General features: G+C 42.4%; 1 protein-coding gene across 1 annotated transcript; it reads right to left on the bottom strand.

Moving 5' to 3' along the window:
- Nucleotides 1-25,222, bottom strand: CXCR5 (C-X-C motif chemokine receptor 5). The gene is made up of 2 exons (XM_069224792.1): nt 25,060-25,222; nt 1-3,377 (listed from the first exon to the last, which is right to left on the bottom strand). The coding sequence occupies exons 1-2, from the start codon at nt 25,096-25,098 to the stop codon at nt 2,247-2,249; spliced, it is 1,170 nt and encodes a 389-aa protein (XP_069080893.1). The 5' UTR covers nt 25,099-25,222; the 3' UTR covers nt 1-2,246.
- Nucleotides 25,223-26,959: the final 1,737 nt, after the last annotated feature.

Raw genomic sequence — 26,959 nt, 5'->3', positions numbered from 1 at the left:
AAAACGAGGCAAACGATTGTTTATTAATAAAAACAAATCACACACATACTTCTCATCACACAAGCTAAGCATTTGGTTTATATAACACTGAAATGAAAAATTAACACTTAAGCAGAACCCTAGCTCCCTGTTGATGTCCCCCCAACCCACCAATCCCCAACCACCACCGACGACCTTTTGACCTGGAAAAGCGTTTAGTGAAACAGAGTAGTTAAATGAACTGCATTCATGTTGAAATAAATTCACCAAACAAAAACAAGACCTTCTAAGCACTCTATTGTATCTATCTAGGAGGGATATGTATGTGTAAGTGGGTTGATACACTTATTTATCTGAAGGGAGCAGTTCGTTCAGGAAACATTTCAGTACGATTAGAAACATACATATAACAGAACACGTACGTCACGTGCTCGCAGTCTCAGACAGTGTGGCCATGGTTTGTATGGTTATGGTGTTTCCCACGGCCTCAAATTTTACCTTCCTGGACAGGTATAAAGCACACCCAAGAGCAGTGGAGGAAGTCAACAGTAGTTTATAGCAAGGCTGCGATATCGTTTTAAAAGGACATTATAAATTTAGATATTTTGGTAGGGAGTGGACAGTGTCTGAATTTTGTGGGACCTCTGAAGAAGCAACTGAATGATTAATAACGTGTGAAAAATGATATGCACTTCTAGGCTAGATACAGTCCAAGTAATTTGCAAGCTAGCTGTATTCTACATACATGCATGTCTCATACTTTTACTAAGTGATTACCAGTGTTGATTTCTTGGTTCTATTCAAATGAAGCTTAAAGAAATCGGTGTACTATTGTAGTATTTTATATTCAAGATATACTCTCATTAACACTTCTTGCTCCATGTCTGAGAGAGCTTATCTGCCTTCTTGCTTTACTGGCACTGTCCTACTTTTTATTTTTTCCTTCTGACATTTTCCCATGCTAAGGGCAGGAAAAGGTGTCCAGTGGCGAAAATATAGGGTTGCAACATCTTAGGTACCTTCACATCCTATAATTCTCTACGCAAGTACCTACTTAAAAATAATATATATAAATCTTCTCCTTTTCCTTACAGACAACCTCATGCTGCAGGGCTGGAATGCGTGTCCTAACAACATCGCGGCAACGTCCTAGCTACCCTAACCTTGTATAATTCACTACACACGCCTGAAGAAACCCCCTGTTTAGGGAATCAGTGTATGTGTCTGGCCATGCCTTCCACCTGCTATAATGTGGAGTGCAGCCAGTCAAGTGACTGCAGTGTTAGTTTTCACTCTGTCCATGGAGATCTTCCTCTCAATTCAATTGCTCCTAACATTACTGGGGGCCCTATCCCTCTACACTACACCCCTGTATTCTAACCGGCATTTAAGACTGCCCTCTTGGCTGATTGAAAAAATAACAGAGATAAGGAACTTAAGGTTTGGCATCTCGGTAATTCCCAGCTCCTTAGAAGATTAAATTGGGAACTTTGGAGAAAGCTGACCACCCATTAGTCTCTCATCCACAATGTTGCCAGATTTAAAGACAAAGTAAAGGTTTTGCCCTTTACTCCCTCCTCAAACACATATACTCTGACTTAAACAGACTCTTATACCTATGCCTACTTTTTGACAGAAGCATGACTGTCTTTAGATCTGCTAATTCCTATATTACCATCTTTCTCTGTTAGATTCACTTTTGAAAATTAGCATCTGTTTTGAGCAATAGAAGGTGAGCCTCCATTGACAACCAGGTAATATAACTGGGTGGCCGTTATTTCCCCCAAATTTGTCCGGCCTGTTTGTTAGCAGAAATGTTTTAAGTAAAAAGACAGATGCGTGAACTGAATATATTGAGCCATCCATAAACACATACAGTTTGGCATTCGGCATAAAAAGTGAGGCTACATCATAACTAATGGGCCTCTAATACATTGTAGAGTTAACCCCCCAACTCAGGAGCTTGAAGATCACACAATAGGATTATAGCTCCATCTGCATAGTTGTAAGGTGCTGTGTTTGTGTGGAACCTGCTTTTAGGTGCCTGATAAGTGCCAAGAACCTCCTCAGTGTAATGGCGAGGGCTATGAAGTTGTGCCTCAGTCTCCCTCTGCCTCAGTCTTGTCTCCGCTCAAGTTATACACACATGATTTTAGTACTGGCAGAAACTCCAGGACTCCCTTCCCATGAATCCATAGATATTATTCCTGGCAAAGCAGTGGTTGTTGTCTGTCTGACCGAAGGATGACCTCCCCGATGGATCAACCTCAGTAGGTGGAGACTGAGGTGGCATTGTCTGAGTCAGTACCACTGCTTCTTCTTTTTATCTGAAGCACCTTCTGTAGTCCCCTTTGACCCAGGCAGCCCATCTGTCCCAAGACCCTCAGGAGCTCCTGACGGAATTTGACACTAATAAAGGCGTAGAGGATGGGGTTGAGGCAGCAGTGCAGGAAGCCCAGTGCTTCTGTCACAATGATGGCACTGGGAAGGTATAGGCTCAGGCTGCAGCCCTGCAATGCTTCCAGCTCCAGCAAGGTGTCCAGGAAGATAACAATGTTGTATGGGGTCCAGCAGAGGAAGAAGACCCCAGTGATGACCAGAGCCACTCGCACCGCCTTCTGCTTCCCAAAGCCTTGTGATCTGCAGAGTGCCCGCACAATGGCTGCATAGCAGACACTCATCACCAACAGCGGCACCATAAAGCCCACCAAGTGATGTACAAAGCGGTTGGCATGCCACCATCTGCTGCTGTATGAGAACTGTGAGTAGACACACCTACTGTAGTTGTAGCTTGGGTTGCTGCTACCATTGGTATTGATTCTGCCATTGATGTTGACCCCGACATTAACATGGGACACCTCCAGCATGATGAGTGATGGTACTGCTAGCAGAAGGCACAGAAGCCACACCACCAAGCAGGTCAGATGGATAGAGGCAGGATTCCTCTTATTATAGGTGTGCACAGCGTGTACCACAGCCAGATAGCGGTCCACGCTGATACAGCCCAAGAGCAGGCTACTGCTGTAAAAGTTGACCTTGTGGATGGAGTACACTGTCCTGCAGAGGAACTCACCGAAGATCCACCCAGAAAGGACCTCAACCATGGCGAAGGGGAAGGTGAGAAGCAGCAGAAGGTCGGCTATGGCCAAGTGCAGCAGGTAGTTCTCAGTCAATCGGCGTGCATGCTTGTAGCGCATGAGGATAGCCAGCATTAGCCCATTCCCTGCCACACCCAGGATGAAGACCAGTAAGTAGCCGCAGAGGATGAAGTGCGTCTGGAAGGAGAGAAAATTGGAGCTGCTTTCCAGAGTGGTGGATTCCAAAGCAGGGCAGACATAGCCATAATATGTGAAGTTGTTGCTGCTATAGTTCATCTCATAGGATATATCCAGATCAGTCTGTAGATAAAGAAATAAGATATATGAATAAATGATACTGACACTACTATGTGTTTCCTGAAGGAAGAGTGTTTCTTAATCAGAGATAATCTGGCCTATTGGAAGGTTTTAGAGATCGCAACAAACTGCACCCCACCAATCCCACCATTTTGTGAGTTTGTGGCCTGTAAATCTGGATAAGGTATTCACTCTGGCCACAGGTATTTGGGCCTTTAGGAGACACTGACCTGTCCAAAAACTAGTTCTACAGAATTCCTTTTGGACCAGTCTGCCTCTGTTGACTCTCCGCTGTGGTAGATCTTAACTAGTCATTTCATCTATGTACAATAACTGATTGTACCAGACTTTGTACGCCTTGGTAGAGTGATTTACAATACAGACTTTGCACTTTTACACACAGTACAAAAATACACCAGATAACAGTGTCAAAGTAAAACAAAAAATATTCTATCTTTCTTAAGTTATGCATTTGGAATTTCAATATTGTGTGTCCCTGGACATAAGTTAGGAGTCAAGGTACTTATTTCCCCCACTTAGCCCGTAATATATCATGCCTGCTGCTATTTCAGAGTACCCCTAGCTTTGGAGACTGCGGTTCCATGAATATCCCCTTGTTCAAAGAAGCATGCCAATGCTGCCAACACTTGGAATTGTTTTTTTTCATCAGAGCATCAGGATTCTTGGATCACGTACACATGTTATTTCGGTTCCCAGTAGAGGATTCTTTCTGCTCACACTCTTCATCTGCCCGTTGGCTCCTGCCTACCTCTACAGCAGACATATTACTGGCAACAGCCACCATATCCCAGAAGCCAGTATGTTTTTTATCTACTTGTCAAATCTGTCACCACCACTCACCTCTACTGGGGTCATAGACAGGTCTTCAGCCCCCCAGGGCCTCACCAAAACAAAGTGCACGGTTTCTCTTGGACATTCATGAAGAGACTGGTCCTGAGGGGATCATTTCATGATCACAAGGTGGAAGGATAATGGATTCCCAATATTTAATCCCTGTCTGTATGTTTCTCTGTAACTCTGCCTCTCTTCCCTGCTCTGTTTTCTCTCCTCCATGTACACAAATACCTCACAGGCGTGCAGCTCTCTTGGACCATGGATTAACATTAGAGAGACCTCAACACACACACCCAACACCATGCCTAAGGCCTTAATTGGTAGCCGTTTGACACCCCAAAGCCCCTTCCACCCAAGAATATTCACTGCTCAGCATTGTCTCAATTACACATACAATTTGCCTTTCTAAAATAGAACAAGCTAGATAGAACCTCTTGCAACCCAGGCACACCGCATGGCACCAAAACCATGTAGATGACAATAAAGCAGTATTCCACCGACACCACAAGAACACACCTTAGAACCACACAAAGAATGACGGTCTAAAACATACAACACAGTCACACGCACAACATTGCATCAAAGCTATCTTACCAGGTTAATGCTGCTACCTAGAATACATCTGTGTAGGCTGTGCTCCGGCTAGCCAAAGTTCCCAGCTCAACGAAAAACGGCAAAGGAATACACATCTGTATATATAGTACACTACAATGTTCTCAAGCAGGATCTAATTCTTTTTACTTTGACTTTAAACCAACATGAACTATTATTTAACTAGACATTTAATAAATCTCCTATAATCAGACAGTAAATCAACACAGTTGATAAAATTCCCAAAGCTGCAGGAAAGTATGCCCAAATTAAGGTACCGCTGACATACCATTATGACCTATGACTTAGGTGCACCCTCAATGCTTCCTGTCATATTAGAATGTTAGTGTGATTCTTTGTTGATACTTGAGCGTGACAGTACAGTGGCTTGTCAGTTACTTCCTGGCTGCCCAGGGATGACCAAGCTTGGGTTGTGCTTGTCAATAAAACCCTACAAATATCAGTACATGCCTCCTGCTATTTTATAACACATGCAAGTGGGAGTACATAGTATACCTATATTGATAACATAATTAAAGCCCGATTTACATTCTGCCGGACGGAGTATTCTCCCTTTGCCTAGAGGAGGACTTTACGTTCGCTAGACTGAGCTTACTCTCCCTGCCAGATTTATAAATGGCGCCTACCTGACAGCCATTTATAAAGGCATTGGCAGGAATCGCTGTCATGGCGATTCCTGTCAATGCATTTTATTGTTTGCTACTAGGCTGCATCAGAAGTACGCAGCCCTATAGCAAAAAGTTTTATTTTCTTTTTATCAAAAAGAAAATCCAGTTTCAGGATTTCTTATTTGAAACGCACAAAAGTAATGCTCCCCTCGCCATTGGAGGCTTTTCCTATCGCACGGGGAGCATTATAATGAACAGTTAGTTAAAAATGACTACATATCTGCCCATCTAAATTCGCTGGGCCGACATGTAACCATTTCTTCGACAGCCCTGATTGTCTAGGGCTGTCGAAGGGGATACATCACGGCAGAGATAGAGTAGTCTTGGCTGTGATTGACCCTAAGGTCTGCTGGCATATAAACACAGTGGGCAGACTACTATATTGTTGGGGAGAGTACTCCACTGCTGTTGTGACAGACTACCATCTCTGCCAATATATACATCAGGCCCTTAATTTCTGCAAAGCCACCCCTTCTTGTTTGTTGCAACACAGAATTTGGTTGGTCACTGAAACTTCCTGAGTTTGTGGATTAGAGGGGGAGTGGTATATACGGAGTCTGTGAAATATTGGAGTTGGATAACTGCAGGAACTGGTAGTACAATTGTAGTACAGGTCAAAGAAAAACTCTTCTATTCTATTAAATGACAGTAAACCAATTAGTAGTTATCTGAAATACAATAATATAGCGATATGCACACCACTAAGTAGTCACACACAACAACATTGTAGCCCATCAATCATAACGCCAAGGATAGCACCTGTAGTTAAGAAAGTATCTGCAACAAACTTTGTGGGGGCAATAGTTTGTCTCAAAAGAAAGCAAGCCAGCTAGCTAGATCACACATGGACATTAATTAGATGAGACTTCAGAGGTGACCATATATCTCTGGGACTGGATGTAGGGGCGAGAAGGTCAGAATATAGTTCATATGGAACATAACAGACAATAAGCAATTGGAGCCATGATTTGAATTTGGGAGCTCTGTGTTTGCCTCAGTTGCATGCTACCAATCTTTTAGCCATCGAAAATGAAAGAACCACACATTTTTATGTAGAGAGGGAAGCCCCCCGACCACCCAGCACAAGACAATAATCGTCAGGTACAAAGGAATTGCACACCCCACCATGATATCTAGGGCACTCACAACCTAACTTCAAAAAGCCCAAACAAGGTCACATTACCATCCAGGTGCAGAAAATCCACCTCTGGCACACCACATGTAGCATAATTTGAAGAAGTTCAAAGGCTACATTTCCAAAGTTTCAAACAGGTGTTATATCCTCTATGAAGGAATTGAAATTAATAATACAAAGCCTAGAGGTCTGAGAGAGCAGATAGTGTGAGTGCGACAGAACCTCTAAATGTGACTGGATAGTGTCTCACCATCTCAGTCACCCACCCACCCTGGCCAGGGAGGCAGTGCTAGGGCCTAATCTAGTATAGAATGAAATAAGAGAGAGACAAGCTGCCTTCTAGATGACCTTGCTGTAAGTTTGTTAGGGGTTTTAAATTTAGCTGGCTCCAAAGAGGAGGACTGAAAAGCGGAGCCACAGGCATTAAGGAAACGGCAGTAGAAGAAAATGTCAAAAGGGGAGCAAAGAGGTTTCCCTCATATCTACCAGGGTCTTCAAGCTGCCTTTTCCGTACAGAGTACCCCATGTCAAGAGTTCAAGGGAGTGCATTTGGGAAATCACTCTTACTTCACGTGTGACTGGAAGCAGCATGCCAAACGCCATAGGAAGATCAGGAGAGTATATTTTGTCACATCGCACAATTCAGTGCAGCCAGCAGTATTGCAAGAGTGATCAGATTGGTACAGGGGCTACATTCTCTAGTTCAGCAGCAGTATGAGGAAGGTAAGTATATGAGTTTAACCAATAGCATGCAAAGTGAGCCTTGGCACACAAAAACATCAGGGGCTTCAAATCTGCTATAATGGAAGGGTAGTGTCAATGTCTCTCACTTAGTTCTGGCTGTCCACCAGCCCACTCTATTTCAATCATCTTAAATATAAGAGTGCATAAGGAGGATTTGTTCAGAGAAATGGGGATATTCACCAAAAATTGAGCAGCTTTGGGAGGAAAATAATTTTCATTAAAGTGATCCATCCCACAATAGACAGCAGGAGAGATGACCAGAGGGGTGTCTGTTCATATAGCTTGGCAACCAAGTAGTTCTCCGTAATGATTAAGGGCCTGATTTAGAACTCAGCAGACGGGTTACTCTGTCACAACAGTGACAGATATCCCATCTGCCAGAATCTAAATCCAATTATATACTATAGGATTTATATTTCGGCAGACAGGATATCTGTGATCCTTGTGACGGAGCAATCCGTCCACCTAGTTCTAAATCAGGCCCTAAGTTCGAATTGCAATTGACTTAATTTCCAAGGTGCTTTTGAGAGCCCTCACACCACAAAAGCAGAGAATCTGGAGTGAATCTGATTGTGCTACCTGGAAGGGGATAAAAGAGGGATTTACACCAGTTGATACTCACTCGAGAAAGAGCTACAAATAGCAGGAATTCTAACATTGTTGAATTTAGATATTCACTTTGTTTCCTTAGATACAGTGTTAATCTGGCTATACAACAGTGGCCATGTCCAGAATAGTGCTGCCAAAGCTTGTCAGCCAGGGTCTCTAGGGCAATTGCAAAAAGAATGGGTGGATGGCGGAAACCCTGATGGGTGCCCCAAGAGATAGCAATAGGCAAAGAACCACAGTTATTAATACAAATTGAGAACAGTTAATATGGAATTCATTTTTGGATTGCAGATTTCCAAAATGGAGTAGAGAAATAGAATCCTACTGAATAGTCATAGTGTATTTACAAAAAGTAACCTTTTCACCTAGAACCCCACCTGAAATTTAGAGGCTCCATGGCTCATCCCCAAATTATGAAGGATTAAGGAGAAACCATGTCTTTACTGGCTAAAAGTGTTGAGATTTCAAACCACAAAGAAGATCATTTAAAAAAAAAAACAGCAAAATCCAAGATTTGTTTTTAAAAAAATAGCAAAATAGATCTGAGATATAGTTTAGGAAAATCCACTTTCATACTCAGAATTCTGATTTTCAAAAAACCCATTAAGAACCTAGGTAAGAAAATACGGGAAAAAGAACATTCTAAACAAAAAACATAAATGTTATTATCATGCCACGGATCCTGCAATGCTTGCAGATTATTATTTTTTTGCGGTGTTCCTGCTGCCACCCACTAAGAAAAGTAGTAGAGGCTAGACTCAGTCACGTACAACACTAAACTGCATCACTGAAGCCTAATGAGTCATGTTGGAGGTCTGCTGTGACATCATAATGCAAACACAGAGGTCAAGGGTGATTTTAGATATGCCTCAATTCAGCCTACGTAGAGACCGATCTGGTTATGGTCCACCAAGGTAAAATGGCACTGATGAAACGGCCTGGGCTGTGGAATGCACCATGTAGGCTGGAGACAGATGTTGCTGGCTGTGTTCCAGGTTCAAAGTATGCTCCTGCCCAGGACCCACCTCCTCAAGCATGCTGCATATAGTAAGGATTATCGATTCTTCAGACAACAGGGTGTCTGATGATGAACCACTGAGTAGTGGCAAGAAATATGGACAGCACGTTGACCATGTTCATGAGCTTTTTTATACCAAGTGAGGAAAGGCATGATAGAGCCAAATGTTCTTCCCTAACTTGACATGATTGCTTTATGAGGAAGCTTTGTTGAGATTTTATTTTTATTACATAATTATTTGTTTCATATAAACACTCCATGTTCTAAGGATGTCATTGAAGCAATGGCGCAGAAGACTGGTGGTTATTCCCCTTGGTCTCTGGTTTTATATTTCTATGGTCAGTGTATCTAGTGAGTATACATAGAAGCACCCTGCTTAGGCAACACAGCAAGTCCCTGATTACATTGATGCTCTCTCAGTTGTATTTGGTTGTAGACTTTGCGAAATCACAAGAGTACGGATCATGGTGACACCCTTATAGCCATATTGCATATTTATTTTTATTTTCACTACCATGCGATGAGGTAGATCTGTTATTAAGGGCCATTTGTACAAACACATTTTCCCATAGACACATAATGGGCAAAACTGCTTGCTACATCTGGCCCCAAGCTACTTAACAATGTCCTAATTAAAATCCACTGTGGTGATTTAGTAGTAATTATGAATTAGGCCATCTTTATTGCAATTTAGCTTACAATATATTAAGGAGAGGAAAACATCCTATTAAGGTTATTTGACACTATTTTAGTTAAACGTCATTGTAGTTATTTAATTGTCTTTGTGAATTAGCACATTTTATGATTGTTGATCACATTCACTTCTAACTTACAGTATGATTAGGGGAAGCAGATATGCTATTAAGCAATTTAGAAAATTCATTGTTGTGATTAGTAGTCGATATACATTACACATTTATATTTTTAGTGCATGTATGCTTACCATGTTAAAGAGAGTCAGACATGTTATATTATGTCATGTTGTGTTAGGTTGCATGTGTTATTGATATTTCTTGCTGTTTTACTTGTGTCTCAGAAGGCACCTGCTTTTCGCTGCCCCTCATGCATGCCCGTGTTATGTGATGATGTCTGTATTCCTTGTTTTTGTTCCTTCTATTGTATGTGTGTCCCATGTCAGTTAGATGCAGTCCAGAGTGGTTCTAAATACATTGATATTTTCAGCATATCAGGGCCCCTTGCATCAATGCATGGCCACAAGCCGGACAGTTCTTATTGTTCAACAGGAAATATTTGTTTTACCTGGATCATTTATATATGATGCCATGATACTTGAATTTATCTTCTTTCCTCTCCATTGAAGATTCGCTCTTGCCAGCTCAAATATCTGCACTAGAATATTTGTCTTATGGAAACTCTTTAACTGAACAAATACATCTCTCCACACTTTTGACAATGATTTATTTTGAAGATAGACTTCTTGGGACGTAATCCCCGCTCTTGTATTTCCTAGCATTCAACCACAATTTCACCTCTAATATAAGTGCTTCTTTGTAAGATTCAATAGGTCCTGTGGTAACTGATCATGTGTGTAGAATTTATGTTTCTCCATTATGATGTCTGGCTCATCAATGAAGTGCAATTTAAGGTAATCTACAGCCTCAACAAATTCATAATAATCTCCAGCTCCAGTATTTTGTGGCGGATTATATTTGGGCAAGGGCTCGAAATCATGTTGAACTTCTCTCACTAATTAGTTCACTAAAAGTGCTTAATTTACTCAATATCAAAAGACTTGATGTTTATAGCTAGCATATATTTAAAAAGTTTGTACCATGTTCCCTTTTTTATGGTAGAGTCACTAGGATGCTTAAAAAATAATCGTGGTTAATGGCAACTTTGCATTTTACGATAGCCATGGACATAAGTAATGCAGAAGCAGATGAATAGGGGTGGTATGCTGTAGTTAAAGACTTAGAACCACTGAAGCAGTCGAATTGCTATTGCAGGCTTACTCAAGTGTGGAATACTGCGAACAGGAAGATCTTAATAAACATTTGGTCCTGTTTCAATAGGTCTTTTGGCTTGTTTTATGGACCGCCTGAATCATTTCAAACGATGCAGCTTGTGTCGAAGTGTGGCACTTAGGCCCATATTTATACTTTTTTAGCGCCCCATTTGCGTCATTTTTTTATGCAAAAACGGCGCAAACTTGTAAAATACAATAGTATTTTGTATGTTTGTGCAGTTTTTGCATCAAAAAGCAGCCCAAATGCGGCGCAAAAAAAGTATAAATATGGGCCTTAATGCGCTCATGCTTAGCAAACCCTGATGATGATCTATGCTTTGACGGGTGTTCCAATGCTCATGGCGGGCTAGCTGCTTCATCTGAACTAGAGGGGGCGCATGCCCTTACAAATAATCAGTGGTGCTTGAAACTTTACCAGCACAGGAGGCGAATAAGCCCCTCTTGAGCATTCACAGTGGTTGTGGCAGGGCCGCACCAGTTACTGACTTCGGGTGGGGGCGTTGTGTTTGCTACTGTATTATAATTTTTAAAGCAACTGCTGCCGGCGTTCCTCGCCTCCAGCTATTTATAGGCAATAATAAATATGTCAAGATAACTCCGTGATTAATATTCTTTCTGGAGATAGATTTGCTAAGAGGTCAATTCTTATTATTAAAGAGAACCCGCAGGCATGCTGTTACATTTTAAATTCTGAGTTTGTGCTTCTCCAGAACAAGCACTCTTAAACTATACTGCCTTGTGTTGTGATGTTATGTATTAGGATGTCCCTCCAGAATGTATTTTTATTGAAGGGGTTAAGAACATTTTGAAGAGTTTGAGGGAAGGTAGTACTGCGGCGAGAGTTGTCCTATGTACGTTCTCCTGTGGGGGACAGATGTATCTACAATAAACGTGTTTAAGATATTATACGGTGTACAGCTACCAGTATGGATGACCTGTGACTTCTACACCTTGTAGTCCCCTGTCTTACAAAACATTTTCTAGACTCTGATTTACACACACAGGATTGATTGTCTCGGTACTCTGACACCCTACCCTACACTGGTATGAGTGATGCTATAAAACTAATTCAATGCATCTGAGAGAGAGTGGCTATGAAAATTGCATCTGAGAGAGAGTGGTTATGGAGACTTGAGTGGCCCTGTTCCAGGGTGTTAGTGAGGGAATCCATGGCAGAGGTTGTCATGGGGGGGCCTACAATCAATGTCACACTGGGCGCCACCAGAGCTAAAACTGGCCTTGGGTTGTGGAGTGGATTTACTTGGCCACAGCTGGGCAGCAGCATGACTACTTGAAGACGAGAATGCAAAAGCATGGAGAATGCAGGCTGGTTGCCGGCTGGATTACATACTCACCCCCATTCTATGGTATCTTCTGAAAGTAATGATGTGTTTTATGTTTTAGAAATATTGAAAGAAGTTTTCATGAAAGAACCTAACTGTGTTGAAGGATTGTCACATGAGATCAAAATAAAGTCATTGGCCAGACCAGGGAAAGACAAGTTGAGAAACGTTCCAATAAGTGTAGGGAAAAAGTTATCTTAAAAGATAGTTGGAAGGAATGCGAAAAGGAATGTGGAAAGAGTAATTTACCCCATGGAGTCATTAGAGTAGGTCTCTCCCATTATGACGGTTTGAAAAACAGGCTAAGTCTGGTTGTGCTCTGATTTAAGGTCTTTAAATAAACAAATTTTAATTGACTGTCATCCCTTTCCAAACATTTGAGATTTGTTTTCTGAAACAGAGAAATAAAATACTTTTCAACTTTGTATTTGCGTTTGGCATACTATCAAATTGACTTGGCTCTGAATTTTCAAAATTTGATCATATTTCTAACACTTCATGGCGCCTTTCGATATTTGTGCATTCTTTTTTGGACTGGCAGGTTTACATCTTTCAAAAGTTAATGGAAATCTATTTGGAAACAGAGAAAGAGTTACATTCTTTCAAGATGATATTCTAGTTTTTGTTAAGCCTTTAGAAGAACATAACAGCTTGTTAAAAATAGACATGTTCACACAGGCTCACAACCAGCACTGACCACCGTCCACTCTCTCACATGACTGGCCACAAAGATACAAGGCTAGGGGGCCATATTTGCCTGTTGACTTGGAATATTAACGGTCTCTTAAATCCAGGTAAAAGAGGTGCGATACTGAGAGCGGCCAAGTACTTTTCCACTGACATTTATATCCTGCCGGAGACACATTTGGTGGGCACCAGATATCCCTTTTTGGCTCATATGAGCTACTCAAAGGTGCTGCACATAGGCTTTATGCAGGAGTCACGGGTGGCCTTATTGATTCATAGCCGTCTGCCACTTAAGGTCACCATGTGTGGTACTATATTTAGGGCCAGTATATGGTGATATAGAGGCTCCTCTTCGACCAACCTATTGCTGCCCTCAGTGCTTATGCCCCCTCTACCTCTCACAATGGACTTTCTTAGAGTCACTGGGGCACTGGTGGCACAATTCCAGATGGGATACTGGGTGAAGATCCTAATGGGTAGTCGAGTGGAGACTAGACATAGCCAGTAAGGTGAGAGGAAAGCCCCATGGCCTGCCACCTCTGGCCAGATTTCTGAAAGCACTGGGCGTGTCAGACACTTGGAGGGCCCTATATTCCTGAAACCGCTGCTACACCTTTTATTCTGAGGCACACAAAGTGTTCTCTCTATTAGACTACTTTCTCTTGACATGCTTTGAATCCCACAGGGTGGAGAGGATGCATATTCTTACCAGAGGTTTCTCCAACCATTTCCCGGTAGAATTGCAGTTGAGACTCAGGCCTACTAGGGTCTTGTCCAGGATGGCTCCTGAGTGCCTTGTGACTGCAAGAGGTGGAGACAAAGAGGTATATCCTGAATGCCATTGAACAATATCATGTAGCAAACAAGGGCTCGGTTAAAGCCTCAGAGACACTCTGGAAGACACTCAATGCCACTATAAGAGGGAAATTCATTAGACATCTGATGGGGGAATATAGACAACAGCAGAAGAAGATGACTTACTCCAAGACTCGTTTCCTACAATTGGAGTTTTAGGTGTCCCCCCCACCCTCCACCCTTAGGACTTCTTTACAAAGACAGACAGTCCTCTGGCAGACCCTCCTAAACACGGCAAGAATTACATGGTTGGCTACCCAGTGCTGATTATACCACTGGGGAGATAAGGTGAGCAAAAACTAGACACGTTTTGCACTAACACTACCCGTTGCAAGCCTGTTGCCTTTATTAGAGGGTAATAGAAGGACAGGTGACACAGATATCTCTTGATGCTTTGACTTCTATTATGCAGACTTATACTCCCAGCTGCAGACTCATCTGCCCTTCGAGAATTTGTAGCAGACCTCCGTACTCACCCCCTAACTTCGGTCTAGTAAGACCATGGGCCCCAATGGATACCCGGTGGAGTTTTTTTAAATGTATAAATCCCAACTCCTCAATCCACTGTTTGAGATCTGTAGCCCAGCCCACAGGATGGGTATAAGCCCCCTGAGTTCCAGTTGACCGAAATATTGGGTATACCTAAACCTGCTCTTCATACCACCCCATCTCCCTCTTGAATATTAAGATTTAAATCTGGACCAAGGCACTTGCCAGTCATTTGATGTAGATGATACCCTCCCTGGCCCAACGAAGACCGGTCAGGTTTTATGCCCCACCAGGCCACCAGTCACAATAGCCATCAGGTAAGAGAAGGAGGCTCCCTCTCTGATGTGCTCCCAGTATGAAGAGAATCCTGATTCTCCAAATCTTCAATAGATTCTCAGGACTCACCATCAACAGGGCCAGATACTGAGTGTGCCCCATAGATTGCTTCCCTCCGGCTTCACAATGGGAGCCTGACCTACAAATCCTAAGAAACATGACAGGAGAATTGCAAAGATCATGGGACCACCTCAGTTGGGTCACCTGACCATGGGTTCTGGACAACACTCTCCTTGTCCATATTGGGACACTACTCCATATACAAAATGATTGTTCTGCCACGTCTTTTATATCAACTACAGAATTATCCTTCCCCCTTGCTGCGTTTTTTTCTTTTGGAAAATGGACTCACTCCTACAGGATTTCCTGTGGATCCACCAAAATCAGAAAATAGCACTATTAAAATGCTATAAATATACATATGATGGGGCATTGCTATCCCAGACATTGCCTCTTACTACACGGAGTCTCACCTAATAATTATTAATGAGTGGTGGTTAGATAACACAGATGACCCAGCATTCACACCAGGTAGATGAGCAATGAATGAAACACCGCTTCTACATTTGCTTTACAGTGGATTCCTCTCAGATCCCTCCTTCCGACCACAATGATGGTACTCGAAGCATGGAGAGATACCCATGGGGCACTTCAGTGGTTGGGGCATCAGACTAGAGAGTCTCCTCTGTGGTTTGGGACCACATTGCAACAGGTCTCAGAGCTCAAGGGCTTCAAGACTTGGGATACAATTAGAACCTCCAAGCTGGGATATTTCATGTCAGACCTGATGTTAAAATCCTTTGCAGAGTTGCAGGCTGAATATGATCTGCAACATTGGCAGTTCTTTCACGATCAACAGGTCTGGCATACTCTTAGGCCATACATAGCAGATCAGTTAGATTTACTGAACTGTAGTCCATTGGGGTCCTAGATTCTACTCCATAAACTGATTGTACATAAGATTTCCTACATGTATCATTCACTGGTGGTTAATTCGAATGACACATTTGACCAATAAGGGCAGCATGGGCTGAGGACCTAGGATTGCTATCAGACAACGACTGGAGGAAGGTACAAGCATAACCCTGAGAGTCAACAATAGCCTTACAATTTAGACTCATCCAACCTAAATATTTGCACATGGTCCACTATACGCAGGACAGACTCTGGAGAATAGAGTCAATTACCTCACTGAACTTTTTGAGCTGTTGGACTTAGCGAGGGAATCTGTTACACAAAGTCTGGGCATGTGAATGATTGCTTCCATTTTGGAAGGGGGATGCTTGCATGCATGGGGCGGGTGCAAGGATGAAGGTTACCGAAGGATCCCAAACCTGCTGTCCTCAATGTTACAATACATAACTACAGTGGTCCAAACGGAAAATAATTATAGTTTAAAAATCAGCTACAATGTAAATGAAATCATATACATGCAGCACAAAATAGCATTAATTAGCTAAAAAATGTCCATAGCCCAATTCAAATACAAATATGAAATTTAACTATTATATCATCACACAGTTTAATTAATCACACTTTAAAATATTGTTGCCCTCTGACAAAAGTGCAAAAAAGGATAAAGGACGTGTACGAGAAAAGTGCTTGTGAATAAAAAGAAAAGAAGGAAAAAGTGAAAAAATCTATCTTAAATACTCTACAAAGACTATGTACACAGGAGCCTGTTGGTTAACCATTCTACAATAAACAGAATATGTGCTACATTCCCTAAGGGTAAAGTGTCCTAATCACAATTGCCCTTTGGTGGTCTCCATGAACCAACCCAGGTCTAATATGATCATCGACATTTCGACCCAGCAAAAGGAATAGGGCTAATTCTAGCCTCAAATGCAGGTCTTCATCAGGACTCACAATAAAGGAGTAACCTGTCAAGAAAAAGGACACAAAATATCCAACCTTAATACAGCATTCCTTAAAATTGTCATTTGTGCTAAACTATACAAATAATTACTTCCCCACTCACCTAAAATATTTCATCATATGGTGAGACAAAGGTAAAACTGGTAGAACTGGTGTGCATCTATCACCTCAGCCGAATAAATCACATATTCCCTATACCAGGGGAGACAGAAGAACAAATCAAAAATTCTATACTAAATTCAGTCCAACACTTGGCAGAGTAAGGAAAACCTTATCCGATCGCTCACCTCTGTAATGGGGATGGGATAACACATACACTCCTCTCTATTCCAAACCGATTGCCACAATCAATTTCAAAAGGTATACTTTATCAATTATGAAGAATTCCATGCCCGTCATCTGTCACGTATCCTAATCATTCCCCCCAAATATTTTTGCTCCATGTTACAACAGATATTGACAGTGATAGATATTCTGCAGTCATGATGTAGTTGGAACTGGTGGTGGCCAAAAGGGGCATTGCTAAAGCATGGAAAAGTGCAGACCCTTCTGCCCTGGAGAGATGGAAAAAAGGATTGGATTGATGCATGAGCCTGGAAGTTCCCACCTACAAGCCCAGAGGCTCTCTGCAGAAACATTACGAAATATGGGCCTAGTGGTGCCATTCCAGAGGGACTTTTCTCGAATGGCACCCACTACTTTCTCTGGAGGACAAAATCCAGACCTATGAAAGTACTACAGCAGCCTGAGACCTGGGGCGGATCCACGAGGTGGGTAGTGGTGCACTGTGCCTCTGTCATGTGATCAGTAGGCTGCTTCCAAAATGGAGATCGTGTTGTTTATTTGTGAAGTTCACGTATGCAACTGCGGCCCTATTCCTTATTGATATGTCTCAGTTAAACTCCTCCTTAACTGTCTCTGTGAGGAACTTATTGAAAAGAAAATGCTAAGTTTGAATGGACTGGAGAGATGAGCATAGATTTCTAACTTAAATCGCCCTCTTTAAAACGTTTTGTGAAAGACAGAGAATGCACACTGGGAATGCCAGTGGTGTAGGTTTAGGAGAAGTCCTCAACTAAAAGGGCAAAGGTGGCAAGGGCAATAAAAACACTGGTGTTTGCCTCTGAGATTTAACTGCTACCGAACAAAGGTATTTGAACAAAGTTATTCTACCATTAAGATAGAAGCATTGGAATGCATGTGGGTAATTGAAGGCAGAGTGTTAAAACTGATCACAAACTTTGATTTGACTTTTTTTCTAATGTTAGTTAAAGGCACTGCAAATGGCACTTTCTAGGTTGATAAGATTATAAGACAAGTGATGTAAATGTAAATTTTGCATTGAATACGTCACAGGTAAGAGAACTGCAGGTCCGATTATCTTTCCAGCATACCCGTTGTGGGTTTAGGTGAAGAAGAGTGTTGAAGAATGTTGTGGTGTTGAGAACTGTGTTTTGCCATCGGTAAATGATGCTTTAGGTTTTAGGACTGAGTAAGAATGATTGGAAATTAGCCATAAAGAAAGTGAAAGCATTGAACACAGTTGGAAAACGTGTCGTGGATAAGTGCCCTACAGAATGGTATTTTTTCCCGATCTTCAGGTTTTTTTTTGGAAAGTCAAGGATGAGTTGTCCTATGAAGCTGATGTCATTTTGAGGGGCCATAAGCTTGCTTCTCCTGAGAGTATCTGAATACAAATAATTATAAATGCTCATAAAGGACATTCATGTGAGAACGCCACCAAACTGTTGGTTAGAGCTGTGAACTGATGGTCATATATGAATAAGATGGTTGTTTTGTAAATCCTTGAGTTGAATGCATCAATTCGTATAAAAGCATAAAGATCTGTAGTGCTCCTTTGCTTCCTGTCCCGTTCCACAAGGGTCTTGGGAACATTTGGGTATGATTGTTCAAGCTGCTTTTCTTTAAAAGTTACATTACGTGTGTTTTGGGCATCAAGTTGGGATACATGTAAAATTATTTTGATAACTTAAAGAACCAACTTTAATAGTCCCATTCAGAAGTTAGCACAGCTGTGTTGTCAGTGTGTAAGCCTGTACTCACCAACAGGGTTAGTATCCTTTCCTCGTTAAAAGCGACAATTTGGGGGTTTTACTGTTAGGACATATAAACATACAAACCTACTTTTTAGTATATAGCACCCTGCCTTAGGAATCGATAGATCTGCTAAAGGGCAGACATATATATTGAAAAAGGAGGTTTGGCTTTTTTCCATAGTTTAAATGGCAAAGACGGGTTAGCACTTTAAAACTGCTCTACTAGTCTGTAGTGGGAGCTGGGAGCCATGTTTTCACATTGTCACATCCAGGATGGCCAAATAAGTGCTGCAGGCCTGGTGGGACACTTTAACGATCAGGCCCTGGGTACCCCAGTACCATAAACTAGGGACTTATAAGTAAGTAAAGCTACACCAAATGGGTATAAACCAATCACACATAGACTTTTTGGGTTGGAGCACTGTCACTGAGGTCTGGTTAGAAGGCCTCGGTGCAATCTCAGAGTCGAAAAAAACAGCAGCATGAATCCAAAACTTTGGGTGTGATCATGCAAAAAGAGGCATTTCCTTCCAAACGTCATGTACATTACGTGGGAAATGGCCAATGGAAGGTGCCTTCTTCTGACCATCTACAAACAAAGGGAGTTATGCTGTCAAATTCCAAGGTAACAGGGTTACCTGCGTTGGAAGGTGTCTATATTTCCCAGATGCTAACTTCAGTACACATGGGAACCATCCGCGACATGCTTTCTATTTGTGCCCAGCACAGAAAGACTGTGCTGGTCCCTTTCCTAGCGTGGCTGAACAGTGAACATTATTAATTGCGTTCCCATTCAGAGGGGGCTGGCCTAGCATTTTGAGCACCTGAACTGCGTCTTTTGAGCCAGGGTCAAAATACATGTGATTCTGATTTGTTTCCCTCTACAATGGCAGAAATGAGCTAAAACAACAAAATTAGTTCATGTATCTCCAGCAATCACTTTTTTACCTGCTAAGTTTGTTTTCCAGGCCTGGGCCCCTTGCTTCCTGCACCATAAAGATTCAATATGGCCCCCATTTTTTAAACCTAACAAGGTCACCTGGAGTTTCATGTGATCCCATTCATTTGGGAAGTGACCCAGCACTATGAATCCGACTGCTGCTGCTTTTGGCACAGGGCCAAGACTGATTTGCTTATAGTTGGTCCAAATTCTGTAATTGCACAGGCCAATTAAAAACGATGTCATACACAATTAGCCAGAGGAATCCTCTCTGACTTCAATTAATACTGCTGCCTCAACGTGTCACTTGTTAATCCTCTTCCAAACATTACATAACATTACCTTATCAAACCTTTCCCATTATGAACCTCCCCTTCAGAAAAGTTACTGAGCATCGTTTTGTGTTTGTATGTAACTATGTAGGCTTAAATCGTGCCATGTATGCCTTTCTTGTACACGAATCCCCTTCATATAAGGGAAAATAAACCTACAATTAATAAAGTTTGATCGCTTACTGGTGCTGAGCCCAAGGGACACCTCTATTAATACATGAGCTGTAAACTAGACAATATTTGTGTGTGTGTGTTGTGTCCCATCCATCCCAAGCGTGTGGCTCAGGGAAGACCTATTGCCTTTCACATTGAACACATAATGAGTGCATAGAACAGCCACACCCAGACGCTGTAGTCGGCAAAGGCAGAAATTGAATTTAAAAATATGTAGGTCTGAGCAAGGACAAGGCACCAAAATCCCAGGGGTAGCCAAAGTGACATCCCAAGTCATTTGACCCCCAATTGCCTTTGGCCTGTTGTCACACTCTATTCATCTGTCTGCTTCTTAACTGTCAGTCTTTTTATTTTCTGTCATCTTTTCCTCACCTATTGCTGTCACATTCTCATCCCTTATGCATCCTCCTACCCTCTATCTAAACTGTCATAGTCATTGATCTCCTTATAAAACCTTGCACGTCTTTCCCACACTCATCTAACTTTTTCAAATGTGCTGTTCCTATTTTCGTCTCTTTCACCTGTCCCCCACCCCTCTTGCTCCCCAGTCTGCCTCTTTCTTACCTGACTGTCTCAATGTCAACTCAGCATACCTGTCCTATCTTTCTCCCCACCCCTCCCTCAGCTGTGTTTCTAACCTATCTCTTATCAGCACTTTCTCTCCTCCCTCGATATAAACTGGATAACAGTTGAGGCAAGGTGCTGTGGCTGCAGCTGGAGAAAGGGTTAGTGCAGGGTCACAGGAATTATCCGGCAGGGAAGGCCCGAATTATGCGGCAGGGTTGGCCATATTATGCAGCAAGAAAAGACACATTAGGCGAAATAATGCAGCACATTTTATGATAGTATTGCTTAGTTGTTTTGTCTTTTTTCACTTATGGTAAAACTGTCTGGCCAAAATATTTACCTCATCAGTTCTTCTTTAACAACCAAATGCAGCAATATTGTATTGTATTGTAATAGTTTTATGCAACAGAAATACAACCAGTCAACTGTCGGGAAGGGATTTCCACTTCACGGGAACATGTTATCCCGTTTTTAGTATTTTTTTATCAGTTTGAGCTAGAAACAATTTTTTTGTTAAAAGTTGCAGATTATGATGGATTATGTGGCAACAGCGGCATATCGTTAATTGTGTGGAAAATACAGCATAATCACATACTTCCAGTGGCTCCGGTCTAGAGTTATGATTGAAGTGAGGGAGGGGTTAAAGGAAAGTCCGGTTTAGAGGCTGGGATAGCGCTATAGTAATTAAAAGAGTAACTATTGGCAGCAGTAATGGGGTAAGAACAGTGCTTAATTTGTTCTTGTTGTTTCCGGTGCTGAGCACCGGCACTTATTTCTGAGGGCCGGCGCTTAGTTTTGTGTCTCAAGCATTTACTGTGAGCAAAAGACACATGGGAAAGTCAGAAGAAGAGAAAAAAGAAGAAGAGTCAGAAAGAGGAAAAGCAGGAAGCTGCAAGAGTGAGCTGAAGGGGCGGTGAGTGGCTGTTAATGGATTGAAGAAGCCCGAGGTGACTTCAAGATTATTCAGCCTCAGTATTCCATGTTCACACATTTAGTTGCAGCAGCCGCGTGTTTAAGAGGAGGGCTTTGGGCACCGGCACCTTTTTATTTACAAATTAAGCACTGGGTAAGAAGAAGGTGTGGGAGAAAGTATCTTGAGTGGAGGGACGGAGTGCTCCCTTAACTTCTCCGCCCCTTGAACATGGCAGTGACAGCAATGTGTAAGGGAAAAAGGTTAATGATAAGGAGGGAGTAACAGTTGTTGGGTTAAGGTTTACTACATATGCATACACCCTTCACAAACGCAGAGGTAAAAATACAACTTTTTACTGTTACATTTTAGTGTTTTTCCTAGGTTTAGATGTTAACCACAACTTTTTTACGGCTACTTTCTTTAAAATCGACTTCTTTGCTTTAAGTTTTAGTTTCAATCTGGTTACTAGTAATAATCACACAGTTATATAAAAAATAACAATACATCATCCAAAACAAGTTGAAACGATGCAACGGCTAACTAAAGAGATTAGTCTAATCAGGCCTAATTGGCTCTCAAGTGGGACGGGGACAGCGTAAAGGAGAAAATACAATAGTTAACCAAACTGCTAGTTACTCAATAGTGCCCTTTCCCAGAGTCTCTCATACTTGGGAGTATTGCTGGCTTTGCGGCCTCAGCCCGAACCAAAGGACAGCAGCACACTAAAGAAAACATTGTATGCCAGGGCCTCTTCACCCAGCTTCGTTTGCTAGTACATTGTCTGCAAAACGTCTGACAGAGACCACCGGGTACTGCCCCCAACATAGTCCACACTCGTCGCTCTAGGTATCTAACTGCTGCCACCACACACCTCGCTGCCATTGTTCTGTTTACTGCCAGGAGGGCTTTCCTACAGGTCAGCATCTCAGTCTGTGTTGTGGGAAGCAAAGCAGTCCAGACCCACAAGAACTATTCCCGGTGCTTTAAATGGGCAGGTACTATCAGGTACTCAGTAGCAGTACTTCGTTCATTTGGAAGGGGTAGTGCCGGACTTCTCAATACTGCTCCAGAGTTATCTCAGCAACAAGTAGGTACTCTGTGACAAGGAGCACCTGACTTCTATATGTCCAGTTCAGGCACTGGCTGTGCCCTTTTATTTGCAGCACGTTGGAGCTATTTTCTAAGCTTATCTTCTGCCAGGGTGACCATCACAATGCTCCTTTGACTGCATTGTTTCCCTGATTTTTCCGCAGCAGCCTGCGGATTTCCCTCACCGATGAGTATACTAGCTCCGAAATCCCCTCAAGGGGTCCCCTTGACACGGCACGCAGTTCCTCCTGAAGATCCCCAGATGGGATCCACGCAGGTAACCCCAGCACTCTGAGGCGGGTCTCTCACAACAAATTATCCAGTCTTCGAGTCCATCAAAGGCGCTGTCCCTTTCACACCACAGAGGACGTGTCCCCAGTGACCCCAGTATAGCAGCTATCTTGACGTTGTATCTTACTTTCTGTCAATCTGCACCACTCTCTTAGCAATACCTTCCAGTTTACCCTCCATGAGGTCACTGCCCTTCTGGGGATCTGCACTTCTCCCATGCTGTCTCCCGCAGTACCAGTACACCACTCCACAGTCCTCCCAGAACTGTATGCCTTGCACCCACAGTTTAAAATAGTTGTTTCCATTGCTCACCATCAGCAATGGCTATTAGGTACTTCAAGCCACATTTCTCTGTCAGGTACTTATTAAGACCTCTATTTTCAAAGATTTATCGTTGGGTTGTATCACTTTTATGATGCAGAATATGGAATTCTGTATTCTGTTGTCACTTTTAGGGTGCAGCACCGACACAAAATATAATTTGGCATTTTCTAACCCACGCAAAGCCACTTTGCATGGTTTTCCATAGTTTAGTAAAAACTAAGTAACACAAGGCAGCACATAGCGCTGCCTCATGGTACATTGTGTTGGGAAGGCGCTCCATCAGTAGATCATGGGCGTTACCATGCATCCACCATGGATTTCGATGGAATCCCGGAGTTACTAAGGCAAGAAAACCTTGGATTGCATCAAAAAGCTACACCTTCCTGAAGCAAGCGTAACAAGGAGAAATACCTTTCCCCCTTGTTACTTCCTCTTTCTGTGAGCGCTACATTCTGCAGCGCATAGAAATAGGAAATTGCTGCTCAGGATTGTTTTAGTGCAGGAAGGTATCCCTTCATGCAGAAAAACAAACCTGCCTGTAACAGAACCACCCTTGCCTCATGATGCAAGGTGCCTGCGTTAGCGCTAGACAGCACACAGTGAGCCAGTACTAGGAGACAGAAGAAATGTGCCATATATTTGTAGAGATGGTGAATTTCTGCTGACTTCCTTTCATGCAACGCGGCGTTGCAACTTTGCTTGCTGCCCTGTGTTTCCTGAAATGTTAGTAAATATGCCCATCAGTCTGTATGGTGACATGGTCAGAGAAATTGACCTGATATCAGGAAAGTCATAAATATCTGCTTGGTTCTCACACAATAAGATGTATGTCAAGCACGTGTAACTGCTGCTTAAAGTCAGAGATTTATGTTTGGTCGTTATAAAATCAGAGAGGTCTGCCTGGTATGTAGAACGTCAGGGATGTCTGCCTGGTACTCATAATAAGAAGTGTCTGACTGCTACTCTACTAACGAATTCAGCGATGCCTCTCTAAAACCCACACTGAGAGGTCGCTGCCTCCTACTCCGAGCCAGAGACGTCCTGTCCTATGACGTGCAGAGTCACGAATGCTCGTCTAGTAATAACTGAGATGCATGTCTGGTGCTTCCAAAGGCACAACCATGTATATCTTCCTCACAAAATGTTAGATGTCTGCCCAGGACTAACTATCAGAGACTCAGTCACAGATGCTTGGTACTCACACACGCAGGTAGTCAGAGATGCTTGGTACTCACACACTCAGACAGTCAGAGATACCTGGTATTAGCACAGTCAGACACACATGCTCAGAGACATCTGATAATTGCGTTGTCAAGGAATCAGTTCAGGTCCTAGTTAGAGATGCCTGGCACTCACATAGTGAGAGATTCTTGACACTCCGAGAGTCAGAGATGTCTGCTCCTCAGTCGGAAGCATTCTTGGTACTCACAAAGTCAGAGGTGATTTGTACATCAACAGTCTGACGTATATTTGTTACTCACAGTCAGAGATGTGTAGTACTCACAGTCAAATATGCATGTTTGTTACTCCTAAAGTCAGATATGTTTTGTACATCAACATTTCTGAGGCAAATTTTTGTACTCTCAGTCAGAGATGCATGTTTGTTATTCCCACAGTCAAGGATGTATTGGTACTCACACAGATAGAGATGTTCTGTATGTCATCGGTCTGACATGCATATAGAGTCAGAGATGCCTAGTACTCACAATCAGAGATGCATGTTTGGTACTCTTCAGAGATATCTGGTACTCACGCTCCCCCAGACGCATGCATAATACTCACAAAGTCAGTGAAATCCTGGCTCTCGTTGAGGACCTCCATGACGATGGCGGCAGGTGTCCTTAGGGGTTGCTCTGTCTCTGATGGCACTGATTCTGAGGGTGTCTGGTCCTCAGGTCTGAGATACTCTTCCTACCAGCCCCACTCACAGAGGGTAAATGAGGAACTGAACTCTGTGCTGCTCGCTGGTGCAGAAAGCCAACCTTCAGCCACGCCTATGCTTGGTGATAGAAAGTGGTCCCAGTGGGATTCACAATGAAGGCTGATGGTAGACCCCAGACAATGGATAGTGTTGTGCTCTTTGCGCCTGTACGTTATATTTGGGTACTCACGCATATTTCTTGGGGTTGGGTGGTCATCAGGACAATGTCTGCCCATGTTTCTAACTGTTCGAACAGTGGGTAGTAGAAATGTAGCAATACAAAACTTGAGACATAAATGTGGTTCACTATTAGTTTGCTTTTGCACAGTTGTTGATGCACACTTTATTAATATGTCAGCATTGTTCACAGTAGTAAATGTTCCTGATTCCTTGGCTGACTATGGTGGTGAATAGATTATAACAACTATGTACTTGCTTACGACATGTATTTTATTATATACTAGGGCAATACTGCCTTCTGCTGAACATTGATAGTTTTCATAGTTACGTCCCTTCCAAGTTCTCTACGCACTGTAGGATTTTAGTGATTTTTATTCTGATACTAATTAAATACCTGTATGAATGTGTTATTTTACATATCTGTTCGTCCAAAAAGCTTTCTGTATTAATAAATATCTACTAAACATTGAAAAATGGATGTGAACATTTTTACAAGTTAAATTAGGGTTAGGAGAACTAAGTATTATGGTTACGATTAGTATTAAAGAAAAGTTAAGGTTAAGAGTTAGGTTGAGGGTAGAGTTAGTGCAAGGAACGGAATTGTGTGGATAGCCCTAAAACTATTGTTTATTGCAAGGACTACAGCAAATGTTAGGCTGGGAGGTTAGGAATTAGGGCTGAGAGTTAGGAAAACTGGGTTAAAATTTTGAACAGTTTGGACAAGGCTTCTGGAGTTATACAATTCTGCTGCTGCAGTGTTTTCCTCATAGTTATGGTTTTGCCACATGTGACACATACTCTACGTTCTGCTATATAATCTAACTCGAATTGCTCAAAATTTGCCTAAATAAAAAGCACAAAATGCGGGTGCCGTGAATTGGCACTGAAAGCATCAGTCCCCTCTTTGTTGGAGTCTGTATTCTGTTGGTGGATTTCAGCTGTAAGTGATGATGTGAAACCTTTTCTTAGACAGTGTTTAAAAGACAAAATAGTGAAATAATGCTAACACAGAATTGTTAGAAATTGGGTCTCTAGTTGACAGAGGTTTGTACCCTTTGCAAGTAGGAACCACAATCCTAGTCAGGGAAAGACAAGTACACAGCCTAAATTAACTTTGCTCACCCTCTGGTAGCTGGTTGCCGCAAGGCCACTTGGAAGTCCGGATGGGGCGAGTGGCAGGCGCAATGAAGTCTCAATTAAATCTTAGTTGAGTGAGCGGCAAACTCCAACGGAGCAATGCTGAACTCTTGAGGAAAAGGGAGGGGTGGGTTACAGTGAAGCTATGCTGAAATCTTGTTTAAATGGGCGGCAAACTGCAACTAAGGCACGCTGAAGGTCTTTGATGTCCCTGAGACCTGGTGTAGAACCGTGGGCAAGTGGGCAAGCCCTTTGAGTCCCTCTGGGGGTGATGGGTGAGCTTTGATTTGCAGGGCAGAGATTAGCAGGCATAGGGGCAGCTCAGCAAGGCAGGGCAGCAGTTCCTTGAAGCTGTCAAACACAGCAAAGTTGCAATCCTTCAGCACTACAGTCTTTACACAAGTAGAGTTTCCTTGAGTCCAGAAGTGCACTGCCTTTAGTGGG

The sequence above is a fragment of the Pleurodeles waltl genome, chromosome 3_1 (assembly GCF_031143425.1).
Source record: "Pleurodeles waltl isolate 20211129_DDA chromosome 3_1, aPleWal1.hap1.20221129, whole genome shotgun sequence".
NCBI lineage: Eukaryota > Metazoa > Chordata > Amphibia > Caudata > Salamandridae > Pleurodeles > Pleurodeles waltl.
This window is presented reverse-complemented; position numbering and strand designations above follow the sequence as displayed.